The sequence below is a fragment of the Episyrphus balteatus genome, chromosome 2 (genome assembly GCF_945859705.1).
Source record: "Episyrphus balteatus chromosome 2, idEpiBalt1.1, whole genome shotgun sequence".
Taxonomy (NCBI): Eukaryota; Metazoa; Arthropoda; class Insecta; order Diptera; family Syrphidae; genus Episyrphus; species Episyrphus balteatus.
Window position 1 is genome coordinate 105,592,543 of NC_079135.1, and position 21,661 is coordinate 105,614,203.

Here is a 21,661-nt window from a genome sequence, read left to right on the forward strand (position 1 = left end):
TATTAAGCATTTTCTTTTTTTTAATTTTTTAGTTTAGTAACAATTTTAAGACCTATCAATTTTCTTTAAAAATATGACTATTTTGGCGGTATGTTTTATCAAATATGATAAAACAGTAAAAAACTTAAAAAAAAAATACAATGTTCAAAAAACAGAATATCTATTAAATTTTACGTTGAACCAAATTATAATTTTCGAAAATATTTTGATAATCCGAAACCAAATTCACCTCCTTCTAAAAATGCTTATTATATACATTATAACATTTAACATCATAAACTAATGCTGTGTCATTTTGCATAATCCTGAAAACTCTAATCAGCATTTGATTTTAAGAAGGTAAACTCGATTTGCATACATTTCAATCTCTCAATTGTTCTGTAGTTTATTTAAATACAATTACTATATCTTATGTCGTTTTCGATTGGCTCTCCGGAAGCGTCCGGAATCATTCCGAAGCCTTCTGAAACCGTTTTATTGGCTTTGAAATGACAGCTAGAACGCTTCTCAGAAGAGAAATTCTCTTCTCGATTTCAATTCAGAACCCACTCAAGAAGCACTAATACATGAACACTCACATGTCAAAAAAAAACTCCGTCAAAATTTTTGGTTTTTCATTCAAGAATTTATTATTTTTTAAAATTGAAATTAATTACAAAACAAAAACGGATAAATAAATGCCATGGAACAATTGATATCATCATCTTCTTAAGCGTAGTCTTCAAAATTATAATTTTTCAATGTTTTTCGTTTGCAAGAAAAAAAAAAATAATAAAAATATTTGACATTTGAAATTTTATACAAGCACAAAAAAACAAAATTGAGTGGAATGGATTTAAACTGTTTTATTGGATTTCAGAATGAGTGAATCCTTGAGTGAAACCAATCGAAAATGACATTATTATAGGTCGTTTCAAATCTAAAGTCCCATGGAAAATTGAGCAAAAATAAAAAAAACTCATTCGCTTACTGGAAGGAAGCATTTATGAGACAGCTGAACTTTTTCTAAAATTACGATAAAATAATGAAGAACAATTCTTGATATCCCTATTTTAATTAACTGATCCGTCTGTGAGATTCACTGGGTAAGCCTCAGAAAGCGGATGCAAGTCTCCCGGGCTTGCATCACTCCATATCCGCGTGCAATACAAAAAAACATACAATTATTTAATTATTTATCATCTGAAGGCAGTTGGGATAACTTTGCCGAAGACATTGTTATAGGACTAGGTGAAGATGGACCAGAAATGTCCAGTTTATATGAAAGCAATTCATAAATTAAAATTCTATTCGCATCTTTTCATTTGTATAATTGGGCAGTAAATATTTTATTTTTATTTTTCAATTATTTTGAAGTCGTCACCATAGAAATCATTAATAAACAAATTCAGATTTTTCGTTTGTTTATTTTTTTCTCTAGCATTTCTTTCATTCAAACAAGCATGATTTGTTGTTATTTTTGAGTTGATTTGTCGCAATGAGCCAATAAAATTGAGTTTTTAGTTTATTTGCTCTCAATTTTATTGGAAGGGAGAAAATAAACTCAGAGTCAGGACTTTTGATTTGAAACGACCTATATCTCCATAATCCCTTTACATTTATCTAAAAACAAAGAACCATGAAAAAATAATTAATTGCGTATATTAAAACACACCACAGTTAAGAAAATCCCAGAAAGAGAACATTTTTTGTAAATAAAAGATCTCATTTTCAATTTTCTACATTCCAACTACCTTTTACTGTCTAAAAAGTTGACTTTTTTTTCCATAGAAACCATCATAATAATGTACAAACTTATACCGACAAAACTGACTCCTCTCAAAAAACATTATTTTCATTTTTATTTTTTAACTCACGTTCCAATCCAAACTGCCAAGCCTATTCAATTTCTCTTCCTTATTTTTTTTTTCTGTTTTATTTTTTTTTTCTTGTATATTTAATAGTCCTAAAAAAATAATAGAATCACCCACACTCATTTCAATGTCTTACCACACACATATTTTTTTTCTTTTGCCTCTTTTTGCCTTTTGTCCTTAATTTAAAAATAAGATTTTCAAATGGCCTAAATCGTTTGCAAGAGAGAAAGAAAGTCATTTGCTTTTTTCTCAATAAATATAAAAAAAAACGAAAACGAACAAACCTATAGTCCTATAGTGTATGTATGTTATTTCCAAGAATAAAAAAAAAAAAGAGAAGAAGAAGTAAAAAATAAACTTTTGCAATATCTACACCGAAAACTGTCTGCCACAAAAACCATCAAAAATCACATAACATTTCAATTTACAAGCAATTCCATTGAAATGCCGTTCATGGTGCCCTCTCCCATATAAACACCACTCACGAAAAAGAGGTCCTTTCAAAAGTTCACTTTTCTCTCTTTGCCTTTTCTAACAAAAGGGTTTAAATTTACTTATGCCATTTTTTTTTTTGTTTCGTTATATTTCTGTTGTAATTTTACAATTTTTCCATTTTTTTTATTCCATAGCAATTTTGAGTACTCTGTGCAAAGAATTTCTACACGTAAACGTATCAGCAATTCTCTACATGATGAACAATGAACAATTCGGTCATAGTACAGCATCAGCTCAATACTTCCTCCAATTGGCCGGTTACTTAGGTATTCCAGTTATATCATGGAATGCCGATAACTCTGGCCTTGAGCGACGTGCCTCCCAATCGACACTTCAACTTCAGCTAGCTCCAAGCATAGAACACCAAAGTGCGGCCATGTTGAGCATTCTCGAACGATACAAGTGGCATCAATTCTCGGTGGTAACCTCTCAAATAGCCGGACATGATGATTTTGTCCAAGCTGTGCGAGAACGTGTCGCCGAGATGCAGGAACATTTCAAATTCACAATTCTAAATTCGATTGTTGTTACTCGGACTAGTGACCTTGTGGAGTTGGTCAATAGCGAAGCCAGAGTAATGCTCCTCTATGCCACTCAAGGTGAAGCCATCAATATCCTTAGACAGGCTGAAGAGTTGAAGTTAACGGGAGAGAATTATGTATGGGTGGTGAGTCAGTCTGTAATTGAAAAGAAAGATGCACATCCTCAATTTCCGGTGGGGATGTTGGGAGTGCATTTTGACACTAGCAGTGGAGCCTTGATGAATGAGATTTCTAATGCGATTAAGATCTATGGGTATGGAGTGGAAGCATACTTGACAGATCCGGCAAATGCTGGAAGAAAGTTGACAACACAATCACTTTCATGTGACGATGAGGGTCGTGGACGATGGGACAATGGAGAAATGTAAGTATATATATCTACAAGATATGAATTGACGACGATAATGATAAATATCATGATGATGATGGTTGATGTTTTTGATGATGATAATAATAAAAATGAGAAAGTGATTATTATGTTTATGACAATGTAAAATGTTGATGCTTGATGATGGCATGGTTGTTGGTTGTTTTGTTTGTGTTGCCTTGAAAATAAAGGGGGTAGTTATAAAAGTTTTTTGTTAACTTTTTTTCCCATTCTTTTCTTTTTTTACTTTTATACAGATTTTTTAGGTATCTACGAAACGTATCGATTGAGGGTGACCTAAATAAGCCAAATATTGAGTTCACTGCCGATGGTGATCTAAAGTCTGCCGAATTGAAAATTATGAACCTCCGTCCAAGTGCGAATAATAAGAATTTAGTTTGGGAAGAGGTAAGTTGTTGTCCTTTTCACTAAACATTAAATCTATTTGCAATTGATTTTGACAACATTCCCCGATTGGCACGAAAAGTTTTTGTGCGATAAAACGAAAAGTTTTTGTCAATATATATAGGAAAAGTTATTTTTTTTGCTTTTTTGGAAATATTAGAAGGAAGGAGGAAAAAATAAAAATATTTATCTAATATCGTCTCTTTTAGTAAAATGAGAACATATTGATGCACAAAAGAAGAGTAAAGAGCAGGGTAAAGTTTCTTTCTTTCTTTTCTCTGAGCAAATACAAATTTATTGAAAAGTTTTTGTTTTATTTTTTTTCTTTTTTTTTCATTCGTATTGTGGTTTGAATTACATATAACTCTAAGAGAATTTATTATCCCACAAGAATTTTTGTGGCAATTACATGTTAAATGATGTGTGTGGTTGGATCTAGTCTAGGATATCTACCTGTATCATACTATAATGACGCCTACACTATAACTAAGTTTACGTAGGTTTTGGTTTGGTTATTTTTTCTGGAAGTTTGTCAAAACGCCAGAAGTCAGAAAAATTATGGTAAAAACTTTATGTAGGTATAGTTAACGTATTTGAGGTTAGTAATGAGTGATTCATATAAGAACTATTATCTCAAATGTTATTTAAAGATTTTAAGTTCTGAAAATAGAAATACATTTTTAATGTGGGACAGTTTTCTTTTGTATTTAATTTAAAATTAGTGAGTCCCATTTAGAACAGACATACCTACTAAAGTTTTTCTGTTTTGCACAATGTTGACTATCATTTCAGAATCAAATTTTTTGCATCCTTTGATATATATATATACTTAAAAATACGTTTTATAGCTTCGGTTTTTCGTATCTTTGACGCGCATAACTCTGGTTTGTTTTTTTTTTTTAAGAACAAAATTCACTTTATAATAATATAATATTTTTAAAAAATGAGTGATGGACTGATTCAATTTGTTACGAACATTTTATAACCATTTTAACAATTAACACCTTTTGGCAAAAAATAATAAAAAAAAAAAACGAAAGCAAGAACTCTGAGTTGTGGTTTCAATTCACTTCAATTTACTTCAATTTAAAACTATTGACCTTTTTGAACTATGAAAATCAATATTAAAAAATGTTTTCTTTTTTCAGTATTATCGTGCCAAAAACATCACAACTAAGAAATATGAATAGCAAAAAGTTATGTTCCAAAATAATAAATAGCAAAACTAATGTGTTATTCTCATGTTACATGTAAGTAACATACACTGCCTATGACCACAAAAAATTCTGACAACTGAGGAAATAACTTTTTATAGAACAATAATGTGTGCTACTTCTTCTTAGCCAAAACACAAACCACTTTCTGGATTAACATTTTTTATATCTTTTTTTCAAAATTATGACCATACATAAAAAAAATTTGTTTGTAAGAAAAAAAAAATGTAGATTTCAGTCCCTTTTTCGATAAAAAAAATTAAAAGGATGATATTTGACTAACTTTTTGTACTAATCCAGTAACTAGGCATTATTATCTTTCAATTAACCATCGAAACCTAAAAAATTATTTAATGGAAAGGGTATGTTACTTCCATGAGAGTAACGCTATCTAATTAGTTTTTGAGCTATTTTCATTATAAAGCCTTAAAAACTAACTTATTTTAAATTAAATTCTTTTTTATGTTTAATCTAAAATGTATACTTTTCCGTAACATGTTGCTTTTTTAATCCAAATTAGAAGTTACAAACAGAAATTTGATTAAAAAAACCAATAACCATAACTAAGATTTTGAAATACATAAATAATCTTCTATTTTCAATATCTTTGAAAAAAAATCTAAATTTGAAAAAAATAAATAAATATCATATTATAAATAAAATACCTATTGCGTGTTGCCATTTAAAAAAAAAAAAAAAAAACACTTAAACGATGATCCTAATTCATTGAAAAATGTACCAAAAAACTGCGTTTTATGACCTGTCAATATTTCAAAAACATGACTTCGGATTCGGAATTAGCACATCCTTTAAAGAAGAAGGGCTTGGTTCGAACTCTATTTCCGTTGCTGACTAGTACGATGCAATTTGTATAGGTAGGTACTATACATAATATGTATAGTACCTACATATTATGTATATTTTGAGTTTTTTTTTTAAGACAGAGTTAACTTTGGAAATACTACTTAGGTATTATATTTAAAATGAATATCAATTGTTATTATTCAATGGTAAAGTTAATGTGATTAACAAAAAAATTTTGAGTAGCAACAAAAAAAATACATTAAGATCAAATTACTTAAACCTTTTGAGACCAAAATGTTTGGATGAAATGAATTCAGTTAGTGACAAATTGTGTATAAGATCTTATTTCAACAATGTATTTTTTAAATTAAAGCACGCAAATTAGACACAAATTTGTCTTAGTAAAGTGTATAATAAATAAATTAAGGTTGAAAACTTCAACCTAAAGGTTTTTTTTTTTAATTTTTCGTTCAAGGTACTCGTAGGGGCAAAATTAAATAAATAATAATTTGCACGACTGAGTTGCATGTACTTGGTCTTGATATTAAAAGTTGCTTAGAATAATAAGAAATTTGTAGGTATGTCAATTTGAAAACAAAAAATTTAAAGGTGAACATATGTTTTTGTAGTTAATAAAAAAAACAGTTTGCTTTTAAAATAACAAAAACATCATTTCAAACGCTTTGGACCAATTTCCAATCAAAGTGGAGATGTCCAAAAAAGTGGTTTTCCTCATACCGTCCGTGTCGTCGATCTGTTCGTTAGTTCGTCCGTGCGCCCACTGTACACTGAGTCACAGCCCAAGCGGTTGAACGAATATGATTGAAATTTGGTACACATGTTTTTTTTTTTAATTTAAAAGGTTTATATATTTTTTTTTTAACTCGCTTTGGTCTTGTACCTCCTATGCAAAATTTTCAAGTTGATACAATTTTCCCAAATAACGCCTTAAAGATTTTGATGAAATTTGGTTCACTAAGTGTTTTAAGTAATTCCAATAAAACTGCGTTCTTTTCTTTAATTTTCCTACAAAAATACGGATAACATAAATATGATGTTGCCACTTTTTACCGACTTCCAAAAAGGTTTCTGTATAAAATTTTTCCCCGGAATAGGTAAAATTTTAACAATGGCTCAAAAATGTTTCAATAATAGATTCCTATTTGACTTAGTGCATGTGTTTTTTTTTTTTTATGAAAATCAGGAAGTCTTTTTTTGGGGAAAAAAGCTTATCTATTTTTAAAATTTAAATTTTAATTTATGCTCTTGGGAATAACCAAAAACTTAAGACTTCCAAGTTTTAACCAAATTGCTTTCTTAGTTTAAGCTGTAGCTCGAGAAAGAGACACACAAACAAACAGACAAAATTGCGAAACCACTTCGCTATCATCGTTATTTCAAGTCAGATCGTCATCTCTTAAAACTTGTTTTTTTTTTTGCAAACAATTTAGAGTTTTTGACTTTTTTTTTGTGAGTGAGTAAGTGTGTGAAAGATGGGGAAGAAAGCATTATTGTTTGTCTTTTAGCATCACTAGCTCAAAAATCCTATTCCTTTACGTTGTTTTTTTTTTTTTATAACAAGAACGATAAATCTAAAATAACAAATATAATGAAGCAGGTAACATTAAAATGATGAACTGCGAACGTTATGTTTCTTTCAAAAACCTCTCTTCACCCTAATCATAACACAACATAACATTGCCCGCTATAAGTTAAATGTCCTACCGTTCTCCAAGTTTGTTTGGCCTTTACTGATAAAATTATTCATCGCATTTATAAAACGAAAATAATTGTATGGCGCGTTATGTGGCCTGTGTACAAGCCGATTGTCCTTGTTTTGAAAATTAAATTGACATTGTGATAACTCATGAGGCAGAACGCAGAACGTATATTCGCAACATGATTTATCACTTTATGAAATAAAACTTGATGCTTTTTGTGGACTTGGTGAATAAGTGATTATAAAAAGATGGTGGTATTTCAAATGAAATAGTCAATGCTAGATAAATAGTAACGCTCAACCTTTTTTGTGACAATGAGTCAATCTATACACAAGAGTCTGCTTTTTTATGACAATAAAGGTGCAAATTTTATTTGTTCTTACTTTTCGGAGCACGCCCTTATCATTTCCTGAAAGTTTTTAAATTTAATAGTTCATTCAACACAAAAGAAAAAAATACATTAAATTTTGCACCCTTATTTTGAAAATGTACGATTGTACATGCCCAATTGCCTCGCAGTGTGTTCCCTTTTTCTAAAGGCAACCTTTATTTTTAATAATAATAATAATAATAAAAAAAAGGCTAAGGTGCTTCTATTTAAGCTTAAAATTGGCATTGATAAATTATCTCGGGCCAAAATGTCGACTAACAAACCCATAAACCATCTGATAAGAATTTGGTTTTGGTTTTTTAGAGGATACTAATGGCTGAAAGCAATAGAACCAGACACATGGCCAATTTCATAAGAAAATATTAGCTCTGTGCAAAGATGAATGTAAAAGTTGTTTATGCAGGAAGCTATTGTTAGTTCGAAGAAGTGATAAATTCTCTCGCAAGACTATTATTTCGTTTTCGTTTCTCCCTGAGAAAGAATTACACCTAATTTAGCATTATTTCTTATTCAGCAGAAAAACAAAAAAAATATTGCAGCTTCAAAAGGCAAAAGGTGGATAGATAAATTTGTATGTGCCTGTGTCTTGGCTCTTGAATTCTGATGGGCTTATACACGACAGGCCTCCATGTCTACAGCTCATATTCACTTATTTATTTTTATTGGTTCATATTATTACCACTATTGATTGCAATTGGGACCTGCCCACATGAAATGTACTCTCTGTCTCTTTTGGTATAATGTTTCCAAATAGTTGTTTTATTTTCATGGAGTCAAAAAATCTATATTTAGTACTTAGGATAGTACATAATTTTTCCTTCAATGATATGATTGTGCATTTATGGAGACAATCATCACTGGAATTTGGAAGTTGCTTTTTTCGTTTTTTTTTTTTTTTTTTTTTTTAACTTTATGATAGTAAGACGAATATGTACACAAAATAGGTATAGCAGTGGAATAGCATACATGAAAATTCAATTTGAGGAATTATTTTATAGCATTTTAGATTTAAATTGATTTATCTAAAATATTGCATAAACATAAATTGAATCATGCGAAATCTTTAAATGGTACAACTTGAGTGGAGCATAGACCATTTTGATGTTGACGTTTTCTCTGACAAAAATAAAACGCTTGAAATAGTACAGGAAAGATAGACTTTTTCGTGGAACGAAATACAGGACGGCTGAATTTTTCAAATCTGAAAAAGGGATATTAGAAAAGCTTAAGTTCTGGTTTTCAGGACGCTACCCCCCTGGCGAAATCCGCCATTTTGAAAAACGCGAATCGCTCTATATCTCCAAAACTATGGGTCCTATAGAAATGGTTGTCAGACCAAAGTTCTTCAAAATTTAATTATCTTTTTTTTTGTAATACATTATTTTTCTCAGCGGGCAATAGTTTTGAGGTTATGTTGTTTTAATTTATTTTTCTTTCGGTTTTTTTTAAGATTATATCATTCCCCGTGTTAGTTACATAGTTTTTTAAAAATTAAAAGTTATGGACCATCAAATTTCCAATAATTTGGTATATTTTTTAAAGTCATGCGATGTATGAGTCGAAAGTTATTGATCTGAAAACTATAGTCTAAGTACAGTAAGTTAGTAAAAAAACAGGCATTTTGTGGAACGAAATATTGGGAGGCTGATTTCGCCAGGGGGGTAGCGTCCCGAAAACCAGGACTTAAGCTTTTCAATACCCCTCTTTCAGATTTGAAAAATTCAGCCGTCCTGTATTTCGTTCCACAAAATGCCTGTTTTTTTTTACTAACTTTCCTGTACTAAAAGAGTCGTATTTATTTTAAAATTAACAGAAACCAAAGAGAATGACAATGAGATGATGGTAAATTGATTCTCAGATTTTTGAGATATGTATAAAAAAAAAACTAATTGATATCTCAAATTCCCGATTAAGCGTCAAACTAAAATTTAATATGGAATAGAATATTATATAGGTGGAAGTTCTGTTCAACCAGTATGAAATAATAAAGTGTTCATGTTCAAATAGACCAGTGCCGAAGCCTTCAAAAACATTAAAAAGTAAGAAAAAATCATAGTAGGATGAAACCCATTGGAAAATTCGGTGAATATGATAAAAATGAAAGGAAAAATAAATTACGGGGGAGCCGAGTTCTGGAAGTTGAGTTTTTAATGGTACAAAATGGTAAATTTACACTTTAAATACTCAAAAACCGTAACATTTATCAATGTAACATAAAATCTTACAGTTTTTGAGTGTAAATTTTAACAAATAGGCCAAAATTGTAAATAATGATAAAAAAAATTAGGGTGTTTTTTTGATATTAAGTCAAAATAAGGTTAAAAAATAAATATTTTAAATCAAATAAATTACTGTGTATTTGGAACACGACAAGGTAGGTTTTCACCAAATTTCGTATAAAAAAAAAACATTTTTTTGAAAAAGATAAAAATAAAAAAACCAAAAACTTGGTTTTCTGAATTTTTCACATACATTTTGAGGTTATGTGAAAAAATTGTTAACGTATAAGTTGTAGATCTTCTTATTACCTACAACTTTGCTATAATTTTTTTTTTCATAGGACTTGTAGTTTTGCCGGAAATCGAGATTTACCATTTTTTACAATTAAAAACTCAACCCACCCACTTCCCGAACTCGGCTCGCCCGTAATTTATTTTTCCTTTTCTTTTTATCATATTCAACTCCTTTTCCAATGGGTTTCATCCTACTATGATTTTTTTTTTGTTTCAAAAATTATAGACCCTGGGCTAAAAGATATAAAAAAGACTTAAATCAATTTTGGATGAAATCTTTTTATATGTATATTGGAAGAAATTGAGTTAGAAAAAAAAATTATTTATCTTTTTAAATTAACAAGATTAAAAAAAATATATATACAGGGTGTCCCAAAAGTAATGGATCAAACGAAATATGCTGATAGGCCAACTTAAGGGCTCTCAGAATTTGGTAACTTGTTCATCCCAAATCCTTACGGTTTTCGATTTAATGCATTTTTTGTGAAATTTCGAAAAATGCCGACTTTGCATCAGTATTTTGCTTCCTCCGCTTATAATTGATTTTTGTTTTTTACAATTCTTCCACTAAAACGTTGCCTAATAATAGGAAATAATTAATTAATCAAAATATTTTTTATTTTATACGCCATTTTGCTGCAAATTAATTAACAGTTTCATGTTTTATAAAAACTCAATTTCTAACTTTTATTTCAGAGCAGCATCCCGAAAAAAATTTGCATGGTGTGATACTGGTTTATTATTTTAAAAACTTGCCGTGTTATTGCAGTTTCCAAAAATGTATAAAAATTTCCAAAGTTGAAATTGGAACGAAAGATATTACAATTTAAATGTAACAAAACAGGGCTTTTCAGAGAAAAATAACAAACAAAAGTCGAGACTTTTATTCAAAAAGAAATAAACAAACTACAGTCGAGAAAATGTGTTTATTTTTCTTTGTTATTTTTCTCTGAAAAGCCCTGTTTTGTTACATTTAAATTGTAATATCTTTTGTTCCAATTTCAACTTTGGAAATTTTTATACATTTTTGGAAACTGCAATAACACGGCAAGTTTTTAAAATAATAAACCAGTATCACACCATGCAAATTTTTTTCGGGATGCTGCTCTGAAATAAAAGTAAGAAATTGAGTTTTTATAAAACATGAAACTGTTAATTAATTTGCAGCAAAATGGCGTATGAAATAAAAAATATTTTGATCAATTAATTATTTCCTATTATTAGGCAACGTTTTAGTGGAAGAATTGTAGAAAACAAAAATCAATTATGAGCGGAGGAAGCAAAATACTGATGCAAAGTCGGCATTTTTCGAAATTTCACAAAAAATGCATTAAATCGAAAACCGTAAGGATTTGGGATGAACAAGTTACCAAATTCTGAGAGCCCTTAAGTTGGCCTATCAGCATATTTCGTTTGATCCATTACTTTTGGGACACCCTGTATAGGTACTCTTCTTTTATCAAAGAATGTTGAGAAGGACAGGTTTTATTAATTTACTTTTTGTTATTGAAGGAAATTGATGGGATCAGGTTTTATTAAAATGTTACATTTGATTTTTTTTAAATAAAAAATATTAAACACTCTTTTCAAAAAGGTATAAACCATTTTTTATTATTTAGAAACAGTTTTTGCACTTAGGAACTTGATTCAAAAAAATAACGAACGCCCTAATGTACATAGGTATGGAAATTTTCTAGCGATAAAAAAAAAAAAAATTTGGTATGGCTTTTTTAAGAAAATATTATCATTGAATAATTACAAATAGAAGTAGACACCCAGGGAAACTTCCGCTGTTTTCTCATAGTCTCTAGTATCGTGCGTTGAATTAAAAAAGCAAATCCAACAATCCAAAAGCAAAGCCAACAATCCAAAAGCAAATCCAGCAACCCAAAATCAAATCCTAAACAGCTTATACATATAGATATAGATAAAAGTTTTCCTATTTCAAAAAGTGGAGATAGCCTAGAGGATAAGGTGAATGTCTGTTAAGTTTACCTGCCCAGGTTCGAATCTGACGGAAAATTGAGATTGTTTTTTTTTTTTACATTACTAGAATTAATTAATTACTTAAATTTCTCAAAAAAAATCTCCGCAAAAAAAAAATTTTAAAATTTTACCGGTATTCGAACCTAGGTCAGTAGGAGTAAAAGGCATCGTCCTTGTTCTCTAGACTAATATGACTTTTCAAAATACGAAAACTTATATCAATATAAGCTCTTTGAAATGTAGGTATAATAATAATTATTAATTTTTTTATGAATGTTTAAAAAAATTATTAGTTAAGACTCAACTCGAAAATACATGATAGTTGAGGCGCAAACCTGTAGTTCATCTATCTTCCGGTACTCTTATAGTCGCATGAGTAATCTGCGGTGTCACTTCTATCATTGAATAATTACAAATAGAAGTGGACACCCAGGGAAACTTCCGCTGTAAAATTGTCGTCGCTAGTATCGTGCGTTAAATTAAAAAAGCAAATCCAACAATCCAAAATCAAAGCCAACAATCCAAAAGCAAATCCAGCAACCCAAAATCAAATCCTAAAGAGATTATACATATAGATAAAAGTTTTCCTGTTTCAAAAAGTGGAGATAGCCTAGAGGATAACGTGAATGTCTGTTAAGTTTACCTGCCCAGGTTCGAATCTGACGGGAAATTGAGATTTTTTTTTTTTTACATTACTAGAATAAAAATTAATTAAATTTCTCAAAAAAAAATCTCCGCAAAAAAAAAACAATTTCAATTTTTACCGGTATTCGAACCTAGGGCACTAGGAGTAAAAGGCATAGTCTTTGTTCTCTAGACTAATATGACTTTTCAATATACGAAAACTTTTATCAACATAAGCTCTTTGAAATGTATAATAATAATTATTAATTTTTTTATGAAGGTTTAAAAAAATTATTAGTTAAGACTCAACTCGAAAATACATGATAGTTGAGGCGCAAACCTGTAGTTCATCTATTTTCCGGTACTCTTATAGTCGCATGAGTAATCTGCGGTGTCACTTCTATTTGTAATTATTCAATGCTTCTATTTGTAATTATTCAATGATTTGTAATTATTCAATGATAATAATTATTAATTTTTTTATGAATGTTTAAAAAAATTATTAGTTAAGTTTCAACTCGAAAATACATGATAGTTGAGGCGCAAACCTGTAGTTCATTTATCTTCCGGTACTCTTATAGTCGCATGAGTAATCTGCGGTGTCACTTCTATTTGTAATTATTCAATTATATTATTTAACACATAAAAACAAAATTTCGATAAAATTCACCTACCCATTTTTGTTTTCTCGAGATTGTTATTGTACACGTTTTGCATTGATTTTTTTTGTCAATTCAAAAAATTTTAAATGCAAAATATTTTTAGTTGCAATAAATATTTTTTTTTTAAATTTCAAATCCTTTTTTTTATTGATATTTTTAAAACTCTGCATTACAATGATAAAGAATTCTAAAAAAAAGTAGGTATCGGAACTCCATCTGTCTATCTGGCTGTGTGTTTTCCAGATTGATTTTTCTTTTATCTTTACCTTCCATTAGTCGTAAATTTCCGGGTTGGGGTCAAAATTCTTTTGTCAAAATTCCGCTTTCAAAATTCTGCTTTTTAAAATTCTGTTTTTCAAAATTCTGCTTTTCAAGATTCTGCTTTTCATAATTCTGTTTTACAAAACTCTGTCAAAAATTAAAAAAAAGGTTTGGAAAATGTTAAAAAGCGCGCGCTTTAACAGAATTTTGTAAAATCATCTTCTAAGTATTGAGATTACTTGCTTATTGGTCAATTTTTTGTAATATTAATTTTTTTTTTTTTTTTGATAAATCAATAAATTTAAAAATACCTATTTAGAAAAGGTTTTTAATGATAAATATCTTCGAAAAATAATAATTGAACATTATTTAATTAGTCGAATAAAAATTGATATTCAAACCATTAAATAAGAAAAGGAATATGTATACTTTATGACACAACATCGTTTCTATAATTAGTTTTCAATGGTATTCTCGAATAGATGTGAGTTATAAGAAAAATGAGGTGTATTTTGGTATAGTAAACGTATATTATCCAATGAAAAAAAAAAAAAAACAGAATTAGCAGATTTTTTTTTTTTGGTAAAAAAAATGCTGACAGAATAGAAAAAAAAGCAGAATTTTGAAAAACAGAAATTACTTGAAAAAAGCTGAATTTTGTAAATCAGAATTTTGAAGTCAGAATTTTGACCCGCTCCCTAAATTTCCTCCTCAGTCATACAATTTTTGAAAAAAAACGCATAGATCTTACCTTAAGAATTATAAAGTTTCCAACTTCAATATTTTGGAAAAATATTGAACATTTTTTTAAACATGACAAAAATTAAAATAAATTTAGAACAACTGGTATTTATTTGAAATGTTTATTAAACAAAGTGTTCCATTGTTAGAAAGAATTTTTTAAGACTCGGAATAACTTTTAAAATGCAATTAGACCACATTACAAAAAAAAATAATAAAAACAAAAAATTCCAGCAATCTGCAACAAGCTGGAGCAAGGGAAGTTTTCCGAATTCAAAAAACAGGAGTATAAAAGGTTTAAGCAAAGTTTTAGTTTTGATAATTTAGCTTACCAAACGAGAAACGAAGTCATTTTTTAAAGGAAAAGATTCAATGCTTAAACTTATTATGTACCAATATTTAATAACCTAGCTAAAATTTTATCTAAAAAGCCTATTTTACAGATGTATTACTCTTACCTACTTTACATTTTTGTAAACTTAAAATAACAATTGTCTTTATGTAAACACACCAGAGTGTAAATACAAAAGTATTTTATCTCTTCCCCAGATTGGTGTATGGAAATCATGGGAAACACAAAAACTCGACATCCGAGACATAGCATGGCCAGGCAATTCGCACGCCCCACCACAGGGTGTACCCGAGAAATTTCATCTAAAAATAACATTTCTCGAAGAAGCGCCTTACATCAATCTCTCTCCCGCCGACCCGGTTAGTGGCAAATGCCTAATGGACAGAGGTGTCCTCTGTCGTGTTGCAGCCGATCATGAAATGGCTGCCGACGTAGATATCGGCCAAGCACATCGTAATGAATCTTTCTATCAATGTTGCAGTGGTTTTTGTATTGATTTGCTGGAGAAATTCGCCGAAGAATTAGGTTTCACTTATGAATTAGTACGCGTTGAAGATGGCAAATGGGGTACATTGGAGAATGGCAAATGGAATGGTTTAATTGCTGAACTTGTCAATCGGAAGACAGATATGGTTTTAACATCATTGATGATTAACACTGAACGAGAGGCTGTCGTTGATTTTAGTGAGCCATTTATGGAAACGGGTATTGCAATTGTGGTGGCAAAGAGGACTGGGATTATATCACCGACAGCATTTTTGGAGCCTTTCGATACTGCTTCATGGATGTTGGTAATGTTTATATAACATGTTTTTATTTCCTGATAAAAATGTTTAAAAGTTGTATCAACTCATTTGAATAATTGATTGATTTCGTTTTTTTTTTTTAGGTTGGAATAGTCGCTATTCATGCGGCAACTTTTATGATATTTCTATTCGAATGGCTATCGCCAAGTGGATTCGATATGAAATTGTCACTGCAAACTGGTTCAGTGATTCCCTATAGATTTTCCCTATTTCGAACTTATTGGTTAGTCTGGGCTGTGTTATTTCAAGCAGCTGTCCATGTGGATTCCCCCAGAGGTTTTACATCACGTTTTATGACCAATGTTTGGGCCTTATTTGCTGTAGTATTTTTGGCTATCTATACTGCCAATTTGGCTGCCTTCATGATAACCAGGTATAAAATTGGTTATCCATAAAAACGTACAATATTTGTTAATTTTATGTTCTGTCAATATTTTTTTAGAGAGGAATTTCACGAATTCAGTGGATTGAATGATACAAGATTGACCCATCCATTTTCTCATAAACCTTCTTTTAAATTTGGTACTATTCCTTATAGTCATACCGATTCAACCATCCATAAGTATTTTAAGGATATGCATCATTATCTTAAAGAGTAAGTTAGTCCTTACATTTCTCCGATAGAAGGCTTTCATTTTTTGTCTTTTAAGCTTCAATAAGACGAGTGTTGCTGAAGGTGTTGCATCAGTCTTGAACGGAGGCTTGGACTGCTTTGTTTACGACGGAACTGTTCTAGACTATTTGGTAGCTCAGGATGAAGATTGTCGTCTGTTGACAGTTGGAAGTTGGTACGCCATGACAGGTAAGGTTTTCAATCTTATTCTTGACCTTTAAGGGCTCTAACATCTTTTCTTACATTTTTTAGGTTATGGTCTTGCCTTTAGTCGAAATTCCAAATATGTTCAAATGTTCAATAAACGATTATTAGAATTTCGTGCAAATGGTGATTTAGAACGTTTGCGACGCTATTGGATGACTGGTAGCTGTAGACCTGGTAAACAGGAACACAAATCATCAGATCCTTTAGCTCTAGAGCAGTTCTTATCAGCTTTTCTACTTCTAATGGCTGGTATATTATTGGCCGCCTTACTATTACTCTTAGAACACATGTACTTTAAGTATTTCCGTAAGCGTTTAGCGAAGTCAGATCGAGGTGGTTGTTGTGCGCTGATATCATTGTCAATGGGTAAATCGTTGACATTCCGGGGAGCAGTTTATGAAGCAACGGAAATAATTAAAAAACATCGTTGTAATGATCCCATATGTGATACACATTTGTGGAAAGTTAAACATGAATTGGATATGGCTAGATTGAGAATAAGGCAATTGGAGAAGGCCATGGATAAGCATGGTATTAAACCACCACAGTTAAAGTATGAAAAGGCGTTGTCTTAAAGATTTAAAGTGTAATGAATTTAACTTATTGATTTTTTTTTTTTTAGACTGGCATCATCGTCAGATTTACTTAATCATCATATGAAAGAACGTCCGCCACTGTTGGGAAATTTAAGTTTAGGAGGCAGTGCACAAGATTTATACAGGTGGTAAGTTTTTTCTATTTTGGTGTTGTTGCTTGCATAATGGAATGTGCATGTTCCTCAATTTTATTATTTCAACTGAACGAGTACCGAAAATTAGGGTTTATAGAATTGATCAGTTTTTGTATAAGGCTTTGTATCGAAAGCAATCTTTGTGTAAGAGGCTTTTAGTTAAATTTTCTCCGAACTATGTTCAAATTCAAAAAATTAACAAGAATTTTTTTTTTAACGAAGAAATGGAGATTTTGAGCTCATAATAACCATTTAAGGTCTCTGTGTTCTGAACTCAATAGGTAAAAAAAAAACTTTTCAATTCTAGAGGGTAGTTTTGGAAAAGCGGAGAGTCATTATAACTTAAATCACCTACTTTATAAATATCACAATTTGTAAACGTCGAATGCGTTTTGTAGCTCTATTTAGACTCCGAGAGGCCCTAAAGTTGCAAAATTTAAAAACTCTCTAAAAACAAAACTACTTGTCCAAAACTTATAAAAATACAACATACCTACATCTGAGCCGATATCCGCAAAATATTAATTTTTAAAAGTTTTACTTTTTCGGTTTTTTACCGACTTCCAAAAAGGAGGAGGTATTCAATTCGTCTGTATTTTTTTTTTTTTATGTTTGTTACCTCATAACTTTGGACTAAGTGAACCAATTTTGATAATTCTTTTTATATTGGAAAGCTGTTGCCTGCAATGTGGTCCCATTTTAATTTCGTCCAGTTATTGCCATAGAATCTATGAGAAAAATCATAAAACCAAGTTTTGATCCATGGAAGTCGGTTTTGTTTTTTTGATAAAAATGATTATTTTTTTAACAGAAAAGTTGGCGAAAATTTTTGGATTTGAGTAAAACTTAAGATGCCACTTATGCTGTTCAAACAATTTGATATGATATAAGTGAACCATACTGGGCAAATAGAAAAATATTATCAATAAACCAAAAATAAAACGCCACACCCAAGATTTATGTTTTATTCTTTCGTATGAATTTCGTGCTAAAATGGACGACTGGTTCGCACGTACTTGCTCTTGTAGTTCACAGTATCCTTATCTTAAATATTTATTGGAAGTTTAAGATTTTGTTTAGCGTCGAGAAAAAAAAAATTAAAAAAAATAATCGAAAGTTTAAAAATTAAATTAAAATTTTTTTTTTCAAAAATGTTTTAAAAAATGTTTTTTTTACATTTTATACTTCCAAATGATGTCTGTAAATTTTTAATAAAATTGACTTACATATGTTTTGATGAAATATATATGAACTTAAGAACTATGTCAATTTTTGAAAAACGGAAACGCCATATTTTCGTTCTCCGCATTTTTTGAGAAAAAATAAAAACTCAGGTTTGTTAGAATCAATAATATTACGTATACCAAATTTAATCAAAATCGTTAGAGCCGTTTTCGAGAAAATTGCAATTCCTCGAAAACGTTATATGGGAGATATGTGTTAAAAAGAAGATATTAAAAAAATAGAAAAAAACGGGTCTAGGGAATAACGTCAAAATCATCTATCCCAAGTTTCAAGCAAATCCATCCATCCGTTTAGGCCCTAACTAGATGTACAGATGGACGCACAGACCGACACGGACGGGATGACGAAAACCACTTTTTTGATCTTCTCCATCATCGTAATGTTGGTTTTGATTAAAACCTAAATTTTTTTTTCTACACGAAACTATAGAGCAAGTAAAAATGAGAAAATACTTCATTATATGCATTTTATGAAAAAATGTTTTTCAGAACGTTTTTGCATTTTTGACAATGTTATATAACTCATAAAAAAAGACTGCTTTTAATTTTTCAAACTAATTTAAAGCTCGTACGATACTATACTTATATAAAAATTTGTACTTTTTCACCATTTTTTAACTGAACTTATTTGAGTTATTAAGATACAAATTATAAACCACAAACTTTTTTGGCTTTTGTAAAAATTATTGAAATAAGTTTTTGAATAGGTTTTTTAACTGTTTTTAAATTTTAGTAAAACTTTTTGTTCTGCTTTTACAAGAAATCGTAAAAAACCCGTTTATTGTCATCCGCACTTATTTTTTATTTCTTCAGTCCCGATTCCGGGCATCTGATACTTAACCAAAGATGTCTGCCAATCATGCCTCTTTGGTACCAATTACCGGAGTAGTAGATTTTAAGCTTCTGAAATAAAAACTGATCGATGGGACCAGAAGCCCATTGCTCAGCAAATTTTGTTTTGAAAAGCTACAACTTCTAGAAAAAAAAAAATGAAAATTCTATTTTTACCGATAACGATTCGTTTATTGTAGCGAAATCTTGAACAGTATTTTTTATTATTTTTTTTTTTTTAGTTTTAGAATGTAAATTTCTGAGTTAAGTTTTTAAAACAAAAACAAAAATTTTAAAAAGCGGTAAAGCGTTTCCAATTTTCTCCATTGGCTTCAGCAAAACGGAAGCGCACATTTTAAACTTATGCTTAACCTAAGTTTAGGTTTAGGTTAAGGTGGCTATCAGAAGGAAAACCGATAAATTTGGCTTGAATTTTAAAACATTTCATGTTTAAGTATTGACTTCTTAAAATAATACAGATTAGCAAAATCGAAATGTAAAATGTTGTTATAATGTCTAAGACTTCAAGGAACAATAAAATACAATGAAAGTCTTTCTCCTGTTCCTCTTGTTGACTGTAATATTTGTATTAATGTCTACTTCCACCCAATTAGACAAATTTTGTAATCATCTCAAAGTCTCGTTTAGCAAAAGTCTGTAATAGAAATCGACTCTAGTTGATAATAGCATATAAGACAATACCATTTTCTTCGTCCCTGGCTTGGTTTTTCCTACAACTTTGATGTGGTGTTTTTTTTTTAAGTATGATACATTTTAACCCCTAGCAAAAAATACAGCAAAAACAATCCTGAAAAAGTTTAACTTCCTTAACACAATCTGTGATTGTTTACAACGTTTTTCACGTCATTTACTTTTTGTCTTAATCTTAAGCTATTTAGTGAAAGAGGAAGATTAAATCGTAATAGGTAACAAAAAACTACAAAAAGACAGAAAAAAAACTGTTTAAGCCATCTGGACACTACTTGTAGCATTATTACATATTATTAGGTAAATGTGATTTAATTTACAAGCCACTGAAAGATAAAACTCTGAGATAAGAGGTAACTTCTTTTAAAGTTGTTAATCTAATCCAACATGTGGGCATCAAGAAAGCTTTAGATCGTCTGTCGTTCAGTTTAGTTATTTATTTTATTTTGTAGGTACAGAATGTAATATCCCACGTCTTTTATATAATTAACCCTTTTTTTTCTTTTTTTTTTAACCCCCTTTTCTAGTTAAAACCTGTAGAAATAACGTATTTACTTAAAATAGTTTTTAAGTCCTTAAACATTTGATCCCAAATTAAACTTAAAAAACTCCATCAAAACCTTGTAGATTTAATTTATTTAAGCCCTTTTTTTGAATTACTTGCTTTTTTGCAATGAAAACCTATGATATAGAATTTTACCCAAATTTAAAGTAGCAGTCCAGGTTTATAAAAAAAATCTATGTACTCATAAGTAAACTAGAAAAACGTATACCTAATAAAAAATAATTAAGAATTAGTAGCTCTTGTACCTTAATTAAAAGAAACAAATTAAAATGCTAGTAAAATTCAGAACCTACTAATTTTAATTTGATGAACATCATGAACAGTAAGTATAAACTTATGCTTCTAATACTTTAAGTAAATAATGTTTTAAATAACGACTTAACGAAATTAATTTTTCAGGTCTTATAAAACGGAAATTGCTGAAATGGAAACAGTCCTTTAAGATATTAGCATCCGGATCCTAGTTCAATTTTCAAAAGAAAACATTTGTTAACATGTAAGTAAAAAAAAAGAGAAATATATATATATATTTAAATAGCAATAAGTTAACAAAAAAAAAATGCAACATTTATATAACTAAAAATAAAAAAAAAATAAACAAAATGAAAAATAAGAAAAAAATGTAAAACATTATGAAAATAACGAAATCAAAATATTTTGAAAAACAAAATTTAAGAAAACAATGTTGCGCTACATAGAGACACAAACGGAATTTATTTTTAATAGTTTAAAAAACAAAACAAAAAAACTAAAATTGTATAAAAAAATAAAACAACTACACAATACAAAAAAAAAAAAATGTTTTATTTATACATACGTAAAAAAAAAAGAAAGCATTGTTTTCTCTTCAATATTCTAAAATAAAATTTATATGTATAAAAAATATGTATAAAGAACAAAAAAAAATCCAAATACTAAAATAAAAAAAAAACAACTTCCTGATTAAAATTTAACAAACAAAAAATAGTAACTTATACAAAAACATTTAAATAAAACAAAACCAAACTTAATGAAAAATCTTAA

The 21,661-nt window shown here is 29.5% G+C and overlaps 1 protein-coding gene across 2 annotated transcripts in view; it reads left to right on the forward strand.

The window, feature by feature from the left end:
* Positions 1-21,205, forward strand: part of LOC129910087 (glutamate receptor ionotropic, NMDA 2B) — a 62,306-nt gene extending 41,101 nt beyond the window's left edge. Inside the window, exons 2-10 of one of the 2 annotated variants that reach the window (XM_055987348.1) lie at positions 2,486-3,257; positions 3,518-3,668; positions 15,132-15,725; positions 15,824-16,113; positions 16,183-16,335; positions 16,391-16,542; positions 16,606-17,113; positions 17,183-17,284; positions 21,038-21,205. In XM_055987348.1, the coding sequence (XP_055843323.1) occupies positions 2,486-3,257; positions 3,518-3,668; positions 15,132-15,725; positions 15,824-16,113; positions 16,183-16,335; positions 16,391-16,542; positions 16,606-17,113; positions 17,183-17,284; positions 21,038-21,080 (2,765 nt within the window). In that variant the 3' untranslated portion in view covers positions 21,081-21,205. The remainder of the gene's footprint in view (positions 1-2,485; positions 3,258-3,517; positions 3,669-15,131; positions 15,726-15,823; positions 16,114-16,182; positions 16,336-16,390; positions 16,543-16,605; positions 17,114-17,182; positions 17,285-21,037) is intronic. The other variant, XM_055987349.1, reaches the window with a different exon arrangement.
* Positions 21,206-21,661: the final 456 nt, after the last annotated feature.